The 12492-nt window shown below is 34.9% G+C and overlaps 1 protein-coding gene across 4 annotated transcripts in view; it reads left to right on the forward strand.

The window, feature by feature from the left end:
• Positions 1-12492, forward strand: part of SMG1 (SMG1 nonsense mediated mRNA decay associated PI3K related kinase) — a 56839-nt gene that overhangs the window by 24647 nt on the left and 19700 nt on the right. For all 4 annotated transcript variants that reach the window (XM_035889272.1, XM_035889273.1, XM_035889271.1 and 1 more), the window contains 16 exons: positions 150-304; positions 1396-1541; positions 2232-2433; positions 4204-4313; positions 4700-4847; positions 5243-5402; positions 6083-6203; positions 6886-7134; positions 7441-7725; positions 8739-8883; positions 9169-9307; positions 9607-9837; positions 9930-10107; positions 10934-11095; positions 11412-11629; positions 11821-11975. In XM_035889272.1, the coding sequence (XP_035745165.1) occupies positions 150-304; positions 1396-1541; positions 2232-2433; positions 4204-4313; positions 4700-4847; positions 5243-5402; positions 6083-6203; positions 6886-7134; positions 7441-7725; positions 8739-8883; positions 9169-9307; positions 9607-9837; positions 9930-10107; positions 10934-11095; positions 11412-11629; positions 11821-11975 (2804 nt within the window). The remainder of the gene's footprint in view (positions 1-149; positions 305-1395; positions 1542-2231; positions 2434-4203; positions 4314-4699; positions 4848-5242; positions 5403-6082; positions 6204-6885; positions 7135-7440; positions 7726-8738; positions 8884-9168; positions 9308-9606; positions 9838-9929; positions 10108-10933; positions 11096-11411; positions 11630-11820; positions 11976-12492) is intronic.

A 12492-nucleotide genomic window follows, 5' to 3' on the forward strand; every position in this document is an offset into this window, starting at 1 on the left:
CTCCCCTGCTTTTCCAATGGATGGATACACAGAACACTTCGCTTATAGATGCATATAATGAAATACTGTTTTACCATTTCTAAGTATTTAACTGTGTATATAGCTTTTATTTTATGAGAGATTTGCTAAAGCTTTTGGTTTGGTTTTAGGGAAACGAATTGGAAGTGACAATTATGATGCTGGTAGAAGCATTATGTGAGCTTCACTGTCCTGAAGCTATCCAGGGTATTGCTGTCTGGTCTTCTGCTGTAGTTGGGAAGAGTCTTGCCTGGATCAATTCTGTAGCTCAACAAGCGGAAGGGCGGTAAGTTTTCTCAGATAACTTAGTGTTACAAACTTGGACATTTTTCCCTTCTTATGCATAGTTCTACTTCTGAACCTTTTAAATTATGGTGTGAATCAAGGCCACAGATCTAATTTACGTGTCAGTTAGTCATTGTGTCTTTCAGAGATACCTAATGCATCCACCTTCTTTAGATATGTAACTTCTAGTTTTACTAAATTACCAGAATTTGAATATAAGTGGTGTTCCTAAGCTGTTTTTTATAGTTTTTCAGACACAGCAATGTTATTTTCATATTGTATTTAATTTTCCATTGCAAAATATTATTAATTTAAATATATTCTGATGAAGCTTCTGACCAACGGCATGATCTGATTACCTGCCGCAGTTTGCCAAGAGAGGGACTCCGAGGGAGATGCTTTGCAGTTTTAGTTCAGCTTTGGAAAAGTGGCTTCTACGTCTATTGAAGTAGAATCTTTGGCTGCAGATACAAATAAATGGGTCAATGTTCCATATAGGGTATGCCTTCATTTTGGTGTTTTCATCTCCTTAGAGGAATGCATCCTTTCTTCTGTATGAAATGAAAAAGGGACACCTTTCACTACTTACCTGCCATTAAAAATCCCCAAACAAAACAAAAAATGAGATTTTATATTTATAACTATTTGTTTCTCATTTTTGTAAGAGTTCTTAAAATAATGTGTAGCTTTGTAATATGTGAGAAGTTTCTCAGAAATGTCAAGTTTAAGGTGTGAATTTTTGCCCTAGACTCAGTTTTATTATCCTCTTCTAAATGATATGTAGTTAATCAGTTATTCACCTTTACCTATTCAGGTAAAAAAGTGTGACAGTTGAATATAAAACTCATTTATCTCTTTCAATCTGTACTTGGTTTGAAGTTGCCATTAAAACCTGAATGGAAAAGCTTTTATGCTGTGCTATAACCTGGAAATTCAGCTGGTAAACTTGTATTCTATGTTAATCCCTTTCTTTTCCTGAAGGTGACACATGAACTTAAGTATTGTGGTAAATAAATGTTTAAAATGTAGCCTATTTACCAAAAAAGAAAACTGGTTCTGTAAAATGTTGACTAAGATATTAAACCATTTAAGGTTTGAAAAAGCAACGGCGGAATACCAGGAGCACCTGTGCTCCATGACAGGAGTGGATTGCTGCATAACAGGCTTTGACAAAACTGTTCTGAAGTTGGCCAATTCAAACAGTGTGAATAACGCCAGCCCAAAGCATTCCTTGAATGGTCAGTATTTGTTGTTTTCTGTTTAAGAGAAATACAATTTTGTAACTGTATTTACATAAAATTAGAACATGCAGTGATATAGCCATGGTAATGATAGTGTCTAATTCTTAAATCTGAAAACCTGCAGTTAAACTGCAGTTAAACTGAACCACTTAATGCCATTGAAACCAGTATCATGTGTAGAAACAAGGGTTTGCAGTACTGAGGTCTAGCTGAATGAAACTAAAAATAATAAGTAAAATATATTGTAATTTACTATTTTAATTCTAAATTATTTTAGATCATTATAATTTCAGGCTTAGTATTTATGACATAATTGTGTCATAAATGCACTAGTTATTCGGAGTTTAACTACTGAGACTTTGTTGCAGTATTCAGTTTCATCTTTGAAAAGGGACCTTCTTTGTTCCTAATCTAGTTCTTCTGTTTTCCTGTTTTGATGCTTCCTTACAGATATGGACTAATTTTTTCAAAGGAGGTTTTGCAAAAGGTTCTTTTTTTAAAAAAAAAGTATATATGGGAGAAGAATACTGTAAATATTGTATAACTATTTGATTTTTTAAATTGTTTTCTTGACAAAAGACCTAGAAATTATACTTGAGTAATAGACTTGCTCTATAAAAATATATAAGCATATATATATATATATTTTTTTTTTTTAAGTACATATAGTGTTTTTTCGTTTCACAGGAGAAACTAGAAAAACTGTGCTGACTAAGCCAAGTGACTCTTCACCTGAAGTTATAAACTATTTGGGTAACAAGGCATGTGAATGTTACATTTCCATTGCTGACTGGTCTGCTGTTCAGGAGTGGCAAAATATGGTCCATGACTTGAAGAAAAGCAATAGTAATACCTCAATCAATCTGAAAGCAGATTTTAACTACATAAAGTAAGGATATAATTGATTTATTCAACAGTGCCTTAGAGTTCAGTATCTTAGAACTAAAATATTCAAGTGTTTATGGATTTTAGGAACTGGATGTCATTGAAATAGAGGCGTGATAAGAAGAGAGTTGTGTTCTTGGGAGGGGGAAAACTTGGCCATGATATTTACTAGCCATACAGATAAGTAAAGAGGTCACATCATTTTAAATAGCTACTGTAGTTTTCTGACTGCCAAGGTTTCTTAGTATTCAAGAAAAACATCTTTTCATTGACAGTAAAAGATATCAAATTTATTCTTCTATTTTCAGAAGATGCATCCTTTTGTACAACTTAAAGAGTAGTAAAAAGGTAAAATGCCTGTCAGTGGTACAGTTCTTAAAAATATTTCAATTTGTTAGTCTAATGTAAAAGTATATTAAGGAGGTAGTCTTGGCTGCTTAAGTTATTTTTTTCATTTTGTTTTTTTGATGGAATTTAGAATTGTGGTTTGCATGTTTATTTCCTAACACTTGATATTTCTCTGATTCATGAAAGAATATTTGTGACATTGAAATAGTCCTTCAAGGTTTAAGGAACCTTTCTGTTGCATTTAACAACTTGATTGCTTTCTATCCCCGTACCCTGATTGAAATTTGTTGACTTGAAAATAAAAGCTTAAAATGAAGCTTTGAAATAAAATCTTGCAGGCCTGAAAAGGTGACTACTTCTGTTGGAGAAAGGGGCGATCCTTTTTCTTACTGCAGTAACTCAGTGTGGTGCAGTTAATCCATTAGGAGAGAGAGTGCTTGTCATGGATGTGAAAATGTGTCATTGCTGAATGTTCATGGTTTTGTAAACTAAACTCACTGTACTTCTGATAAACATCACAAATGCTTGCTGTACTATGGCAGAGGTCTGGTTGTTTTGGCTGGTTTGAGTTTTTATCCAGATAATTACTGGCAGTAAGATACTATATCATCAGAAAAATCCTGTAAAGAGCTCCTGAGGATGCGTGACACTTTGACTCTTCTGCTCCTGAGCAGGCTGAGAAGAGACTTTCTGTAGTAATGAGGATCAAAATAATTCAGCAGAAGGAGGAGTTTTCACATGCTGAATATTTTTCTTTTCTAGTGCAGATACTTAGAAAATTCCTTCTTCAGTGGACAGTAACAAAAATATTGAACCTTTGAGTCTTCCTCTTAACCTTTCAGTGACTTTTTTTGTGTAGTTCTGTAGAAGTCTAATGCTCAAATTATTTCCTAATGTGGAACAATGCAGAAAGAAAAAGTTAAATTTGCTGCCTCGGCTGTTAAGCAATGTAAGTTTGTATAATCTATGACCTGCACAATATTCCAGTATTTCTGGATTTTTGGTTCCATGTAAACTGAAGAGTGAAACCATGGCCTCATGAAATTCTGCCCCAAAATTTACTTTTCTGTGCATAAAGGGGTAGGGGGGGAATTTTTGGGTTTTCTTTGTTTTTATACTCTTCCAAAGTCAACCTTTTAGAAGAGTATTATATATAGCGTGATGATAATATGAAAAGCTTCATAGCTGGAGAGGTGTTTTTTTCCCTTTCACTTTGATATTGGTTTATCTGTTTGGTGCAGTAGTATTGCCTTTTTTATTGATCTGTGTGAAAATTGGGATTTTTGCTTGGAATTAATCAGAAGTGCTCTGTAGGATTTTGAGTTAGGCTTGAGTCTTTTTTTTTTTTTTTCTGTATAAGATGTTTAGCAACTCAAATGAAGTAAGAAGCATGAAAATAAAACTATAAACATTGATTGAATTGCAGATCTCTGAGCAGCTTTGAGTCTGGACAACTTACTGAATGCACTGAACAACTAGAATTATTACCAGGAGAAAATATCAACCTACTTGCAGGGGGATCCAAAGAAAAAATAGGTATTAATGCATAAGTTAACATTACTTTAAATACAAAAGTAAAATATTTCTTTAATATGTCTAATATGTCTCTATAAATGACAAACTTCTGAATGCAGTATGCTGTGTTCAGGGGACTGGCCATAACCTTTATGAATCAAAGCTTCAAAATGATTGTCAGTTGTCATTCCTAATGTTGATACAAGTGTGTTTTCTGAAGTTAATATGTGTGTTTATAAGTAATCTATCATCAATTTTTAATATGAATACATACATATATATAAAATATAACTATATATATAAAGGAGTTTTTCCAACCTTCCTTGCTCTCACACGTGTTCTCAGATGGTGATACTTGATAAAATTTGGCAGTTCTAGTTGGTTTCAATTGTTTAATCTCCATGTAGACATGAAGAAGCTCCTTCCTAATATGCTAAGTCCTGATCCAAGAGAACTTCAAAAAGCAGTTGAAGTACAGCTTTTGAGAAGTTCAGTATGTCTGGCAACAGCTGTAAACCACATAGAGCAGGAGCAAAAGTGGCAGTCGATATCTGAGTAAGTTGAAATGTGCAATGAATGAATCTAATACACTGTGAAAAGCTGTCCTACCTTGTTAAACATAACTTTGTGAAAAGCATACTCTGCTATGTGCTTCAGCATCTATGGTAGTTTGCTACCAGTTTTAGCTGTTGTGAGTTGTAAGCTTACTGAGGACAAATAAGATGATGTTTTGCTTGCAGATTATGTAGTTCTTTGAGTTGATAAAGTCCTGCTTCTTGTCAGTTTAATAATAAAGTATTATACTGTAACTTGTGTGTGATATTGCAGGATTTTTCTCATCATCTATTTGAAGGTGTTGGATTTGCTTTTTCTTCAGTAATTTTGATATTATTTACTCTTAAATTCTAGCTAACAAAAATGTGACTTCTGATTTATTTTTTTTATTTCAGAAATGTTATTAAGTACTTAAAGCAAACATCACGAATCGCTATTGGACCTTTAAGACTTTCCACACTCACTGTGTCTCAGTCTTTACCAGTGTTGAGCACTCTTCAGTTGTATTGTTCTTCTGCTTTGGAAAATACTGTATCCAACAGGCTGACATCAGAGGTATGCCAGTGTGTTTAACACCTAAATTGGAGTAATGTCTTTCTCCGTGTCATGAAGTATTGAATATAGAACATACATTAATTCTTTTGGCCATTGTTAATCATACTGTAAAAAGACCTCGTTTAGTTTTCTAATGTGCCTTGACCCAAGTTGTTTTAAAATTTACATCTCAGTAGGACTTTTTTCTATAGCTATAAATACACTATCTATATTGATTACACTTACAGGATGTTTAAAGTTTTATTAGTAGTTGCTTTTTAGAGAAGTGTTGATGTTTCTTCTCTAAATACATTGTAACACTTATTCCTACAACACCAAAGTAATTTACTTTAAAAGTAACTTTAAAAAAAGTATTTAAAAACCAATCACTTCAGCAGTTAAAAACTCAATGTCAAACTTCACCAGCATGAATGATCCAGTTCTAATTTCTATTCACATTGTTCAGAAAATAATTCTGCTTGATTTTGAGCTATTCTTAGTGTTGTCTTCTCAAAATCAAGCATGTCTTTCAGTTGCATAAAACATATTTGTGTTTTATTAGTTAATGATAAAGAGTGGCTGATAATAAAAGTAAGTGTGTCTACTCTGCACTAAAACGGGTCTTTAGTTTTAATAAATGAAAATACGTTTTAGTAAAGATGTCTTTCTTGACAGCTATGCAACTTCTATGCCTCTTTCAGGACTGTCTTATACCTCTCTTCAATGATGCTTTGAGGTCATGCAAACAGCATGATGTAAGGCCATGGATGCATGCACTGAGGTACACAGTGTACCAGAATCAACTGATGGAAAAACTTAAAGGTATATAAGCTCTTATTTTAGTGTTATGAAAGGTAGATGCAGAATTTGGACTTAAATCTTCTGCTGAAAGCAGCAGCTGTGTCTTTTTCTATTATTTAGATGGATTACTTCTTAAAAGCCAAGTTTTGGTTATTTAGATGTCTTGCTTTGCAACTAGAGGTCTCAGTTACTACTGTGATGTAGACAGTGTTAAAAACAAAAAAAAAATTATTCTGAAATGCTTCACAGTTCTATAGTCACTCTTCTAATGGCACTTTACTTGCTCTTCATACTTTAAATGCTTTCACTTTTGAATGCTTCAACACTATCGGTAATGGGTCTTAAGCAGTCACGGAAGCCAATTAAATGTGCAGTATCATAAGAGGTAATGGGAGAAAAGAAGTTGTATTGGGCAGCAGGTAGATTTCTTAGTTAAGAAGAATGCTCATAGTGAAAAAATTACTCTTTTGCTGAGCAGATATTCTATGAATATATTTTTTTGTTTCAGGTGGGGTATATATTCTAGGTAGAAATGAAGCTACCTAAATTTCTGAAGGAAGTGTTAGGAAATGCAAAAGAGCTGAGCAATTTTTTTACTGATGGTCATGTACAGAACACATTGGGCAGAAATTATCTGTATAACCCAGGTGCAATTATTGTTTGTTTAATAATTTTTTTTACAATGTCTTGCTTTCTTCTTAAGAACCAACAGTCCCAATTAAGAGCCATCTAATGGAGCTGGGCTTAACAGCAGCAAAATTTGCACGGAAGAGAGGAAATATTGCCCTAGCTACACGACTGCTTGCCCAGTGCAGTGAAGTTCAGCTAGGAAAAACCACCACTGCACAAGACTTAGTCCAGCACTTTAAAAAATTGTCTGCACCAGGTCAGATAGATGAAAAATGGGGTCCTGAACTTGACATTGAGAAAACAAAATTGTTATACACAGCAGGTGAGTATTTGCTAATTATATTGTAGATACTTGAGCTTCTTTTCCTTATAACCAGGCTAATTCCTCTGACCTTGAAGAAACCACGATGGGGCAGTATCACTAGGAACTGATTTCGTCCTATTAACTGTTTCAGTCTGAAAGTGTTTTCACAAGTCTTTTCTTACATGTCATTTTTAACTTCAAAAGAGAATTTTCTTTTAAAAGCTATATTGATACAATCAATGTATCTGAATGTGCTGAATTTCAAAAGAAGTGTTTTGAATAAAGTTAACACTGTACTGAAGATATACTTTTCATGATATGCAGGTCAGTCAACACACGCCATGGAAATGCTCAGTTCTTGTGCCATATCCTTTTGCAAGTCTGCCAAAGCTGAATATGCAGTTGCTAAATCTATTCTCACACTGGCTAAATGGATTCAAGCAGAATGGAAAGAGATTTCAGGACAGTTGAAACAAGTATATAGAGCTCGACAGCAGCAGAATCACACTGGTCTGTCTACCTTGTCTAAAAACATATACAATTTGATTGATCTCCCAGCTGTTAATACACTAGAAGAAGAATATCCTAGGATTGAAAGTGAATCTACAGGTAGATTTGTTCTCCTCCTTACTCATTTTTTATTAAATTAGTTACTGATGGTTCCACTGAGGGATAGCACCAGTTACATTGATAAAGACTAAGTGCTCTATCACTCATGTATTTGTTTTCATAATACACATATAAAGTGTGGGGTTTTTGCAATAGGTAACTATGTACAGTTGAAAAAACCTTGATACTTTAATATTGATACTTCATATTTCTTTCACATTTTTCTCATTCAAATGAAGGTGGCCTGAAAAAGAAACTGGAATGCATTTATTTTATGAGGCGGATATCAAATTTTGTCCTGCTTGTCTGCTTTCAGCTCCTATGTTTGCTAAAGTTTGAATGAGATCTTTCAGATTAAGCATTGGTAGGATTTATACTTTGAAGGCCCTGATAAGTGTGAAAAGCAGTTGCCTTAGGTTTTCTCATGATCTTTAATCTATACCTAATTTGAACACTTCTGTTGTTGCCACAAAATGTACTCTAATTCTCAATTTTAAGCAGACTTTTCTTCAAATATCAAGATGAAGTTCTTTCTTTTCTTAGACATGGATTTCATAAATAACTTGGTCTCTGTCTTGCAGAGTCAGAATTATTTTAGAGCCGTTAATGGATGTCAAGTAGTAGGTGCTTTCTGACTTGATGGTGAAGAAAATAAATATATACACAAATAAACACAAAACACTGCCCTAGGTCATCAAAGTCTGCTCTCTGAAGTATCTTGCTGGTTTGGAGACCATGATTTTCTTGCCTCAGTTCCACCTTTCTGTGAAAGAGCAAGCAATTGTAGAGTATAGGCAGGCAGTGGTTGTTAGCAAATGAAAAACAGGTCTTTGTTTTGCAGTCAGTGACAGAACTGAAAAATAATTGCATTTTGCAAAATTTTACTCTCTTGGCTACTAACTTGACCAAAAGGAATCACATGCTTACGATGTTTTGGTGTTATTTTCTATGTTAAGGAAATCAGAAGTAGGTTTTGCATTATAACATACGTTGCGCTCTCTCTCCCATCACAGTAAATATTGGAGTTGGAGAACCTGACTTCATCTTGGGACAGCTGTATCACTTGTCTTCAGTACAGGCACCTGAAGTAGCCAAGTCTTGGGCAGCTCTGGCTAGTTGGGCTTATAGATGGGGCCGGAAAGTAGTTGATAATGCCAGGTAAATTCATCCTAATGTTTAAATCTATACTTCACAATTAGTTTTCTTAAGGTAAACCCTGCCTTTGTATTTATGATTACTATTCTTTGTGGTCTGAAGTCACATGTGAGCAGAGAACTGAATATTCTCTTGATTACTTGCCCTCTGTAAAAAGAAGCGAGTTTAATTCTGAGTTAAGGATGAAGATTTCTTCCTTCAAGAAGTTTTATATATACAGTGTTAACGGGTTCATTAGCTCTACGAATACTAATATATTGGGGATCAATAATTCATTAAATGTTACAGTCAGGGAGAAGGTGTTCGTCTGCTGCCCCGGGAAAAATCTGAGGTTCAGAAGTTGCTTCCAGACAACATTGCAGAGGAAGATAAAGAGAAAATCTATGGGATTCTTGGGCAGGCAGTGTGTCGTCCAGCTGGGATTCAAGTAAGTGTAAATTTGCTTGCTTAAAAAATGTTCAGCTTAAGTGTGAACCTTATTTTTCCTCTACTTGTGATTCATATTAACTCTTGTAAATGTTTTAAAGTTAAAATTCAGACAATACAAGAATTCTCTAAGAAACCATCTGCTAGCTAAGTGGTAACACATTTGTTTTGTGCACTATGGTAACATGATCGAGTAATGCAGTTGCATGCGTTGCCTAGACAAAAACTGGATTAGGAACTAATACTGCTTGTAGAAATGGTTGGAGGACTTAAGTCTTTTTTTCTCTTATTTGTGTTTAGGATGAAGATATGACTCTACAAATCACTGAAAATGAAGACAATGAAGAAGATGATATGGTGGATGTTATATGGCGTCAATTATTAACAAGTTGTCCCTGGCTTTCAGATCTTGATGAAAATGCAACAGAAGGGTTAATTAAAGTGTGGAGGAAAGTTGTAGACAGAATCTTCAGTCTCTATAAACTCTCCTGCAGTGCATACTTTACTTTCCTCAAACTCAATGCTGGTCAGGTTAGTGTTTGTGCTGATGAGGAAATCCAGTTACAAACTTTTCTAAATGGTGATATGAATGATAGCTTAGAGGAGTATTTCTTTGTTTCAAGGTTCCACTTGATGAAGATGATCCCAGGCTGCACTTAAGAAATACTTCTGAGCAAAGCACTGATGATGTTATTGTGATGGCAACCCTAAGACTGTTACGGTTGCTTGTGAAACATGCTGGAGAACTTAGACAATATCTAGAGCATGGGCTAGAAACTACACCTACTGCTCCTTGGAGAGGCAAGTAGATGTTACCTACTTGTTCAAACTAATTTTGACACATTTTCTCTAAGTATAAGCAGAAAGATATTCATTGCACATTCATGAAATTTTTATTTAACCATGATGGAAAGAGAGCTTGTCTTTTATTAAGTAATTTCATTAAAGGTGTTCAAGTCTGCCATGCATTCTGATCTTAGAATAGATAAGTAGCACATATCCCTTCCCTCCTCTGCCTTAAGACATTGAAAGGAGAAAGGTGATGTAGTTCGTGAAGTATTACGTTATATTACCACCTTAAAAAAAGATGGGGTGGGGTTTTTTTTCCTAGCTACAGTTTGAAATGCCATTCAGAGAAAGATGTGTGTCTAAAGCCAGATGTCTCAGAAGTAGCTGTTTGTCACTCCAATGCTGGTTCTGGTTGCTCAGGTGTTTCCACACTTTAACTCAATAACCTTCTATGGGAAAGGCAGCAGAAGAGGAGGTCAACTATTGCAAAATGGTGCTTTCTTTTGAAACATCCAGTTATGCTAACTTCAAGAACTATTAATGTGACTCTCCTTATTTTTGAAAAATGATATCACAGATACAATGTGTGAAACTTAATTCCTAGTGCTTGACTAAAGGATTTATATATTGCATCTGATGTTATTGTATTTGAATAGAAGAAGAAAATAAGCTATTGCCTGTACTGTGGGAGACAGTTATTTAAAAGTTTTTGTTGGGAAACCAGACATTTATGTTCTCCCAATGCAAAACCAGCATGCTTTTAAAAATAAAATAAAATTCTGCATCATCTGAAATGAAATGAAATTATTTGGCACATTTTCTTTTCCTTTTTGTGAAGGTATTATACCTCAGCTTTTCTCCCGCCTGAATCACCCCGAAGTGTATGTTCGTCAGAGTATTTGCAACCTACTGTGTCGAGTGGCTCAAGATTCTCCTCATCTCATACTATATCCTGCAATAGTGGGTACCATTTCACTTAGCAGTGAATCCCAGACTTCAGGTATGGAGGGGGGAAAAAAAATGTTCAAATACACTTTAGCTAGTATGTTTTTATATACTGGGTAAAATGATACTGAGGTTTTCTTCAGTAACTCTGATACTTTCTGTCTTAGGAATATTTTTATTATGGGAGTTCACTGATATCTTTCACTTGATTTACCAGTTTGGCAAATAAGTTAATTCTTTCAATTTTATCATCATATACTTTGCCAGTACTTAAGGTAGTATGGGACCTGATGCTAAATGAAGTATTGAGTGATGTATCTTTCAAGGCCAGAACAGTGTAGCTAATATTTTAACATCTGGTTTTAATTTAGGAAACAAGCTGCCTTCTGCCATCCCTACTTTGCTAGGTAATATTCAAGGAGAAGAACTGTTGGGCAGTGAATGTGATGGAGGGAGTCCCCCAGCTTCTCAAGAAAGTAGTAAAGATGACACAAAAGTTGGGTTAAATGAAGATCAAGCAATGATGCAAGATTGTTACAGCAAAATTGTGGAGAAACTCTCTGCTGCAAATCCAACAATGGTATTGCAGGTAAATAATCCAAATGTATGTTACTTGTGCATTTATTTTGGCCCACAAAATATGTAATTTGTATATCTTGTAAGTAGGCCTACTGAAAGTTCAGTGCATCTTTGCTGTTAGGCTATCATTTTCAAGTTGTTCGTCTACAAGAGTAAGTCTTAATACTAGTGCTCTTAAAAGTGAGTCTTTATTTTATACAGGTTCAGATGCTAGTGGCTGAGCTGCGCAGAGTTACAGTTCTTTGGGATGAACTTTGGTTGGGAGTTCTACTGCAGCAGCACATGTATGTCCTCAGAAGGATTCAACAACTAGAAGATGAAGTCAAGAGGGTCCAAAACAACAACACTTTGCGGAAGTATGTCTCTCTCGAATAATTGAAGTCATAATTGCAACAAAAGTTTGTTCTTGGGGAAGCATACAGTCAAATCAAACAACAGTGGTGTTGCTCCTTCATTTGAACTATCCTAGCTGCTTCTTTGTAAGCCAGTGATCTTATTTCAAGAACGTTTTGATGCTACAGCTAGTACTCTAATCAAATGAGAAACAACAACAGTCTGTCTGTGAATCCATGTTGGGATTTCCTTAGTAATAACGTGTTAATGCGTATTAAGTTGTGGATTGTGAAATCCTATAGTTCTTCATTCCAAGGTCAGTCTTACAAGTTAGCTGAAATGAGGACAAGCACGTTGAAGGATGTAATCTATTTGGACTTTACTGTAAATGTAGATATTTGAAGAACATCTTAATCTGCTTTTGGTTTTCAGTGTTCAGCAAGTCGTCTTCTCTCTTACCTGGGTTCTCCTGCGAATGGATTTCTGGAAGGGGAAAGCCATTTACTGGGAACCTGGCTAAGCTTAAGAACACCTCTTGAT

Source organism: Egretta garzetta, unplaced genomic scaffold (assembly GCF_000687185.1).
Source record: "Egretta garzetta isolate BGI_Z169 unplaced genomic scaffold, ASM68718v1 scaffold292, whole genome shotgun sequence".
NCBI classification, from domain to species: Eukaryota; Metazoa; Chordata; class Aves; order Pelecaniformes; family Ardeidae; genus Egretta; species Egretta garzetta.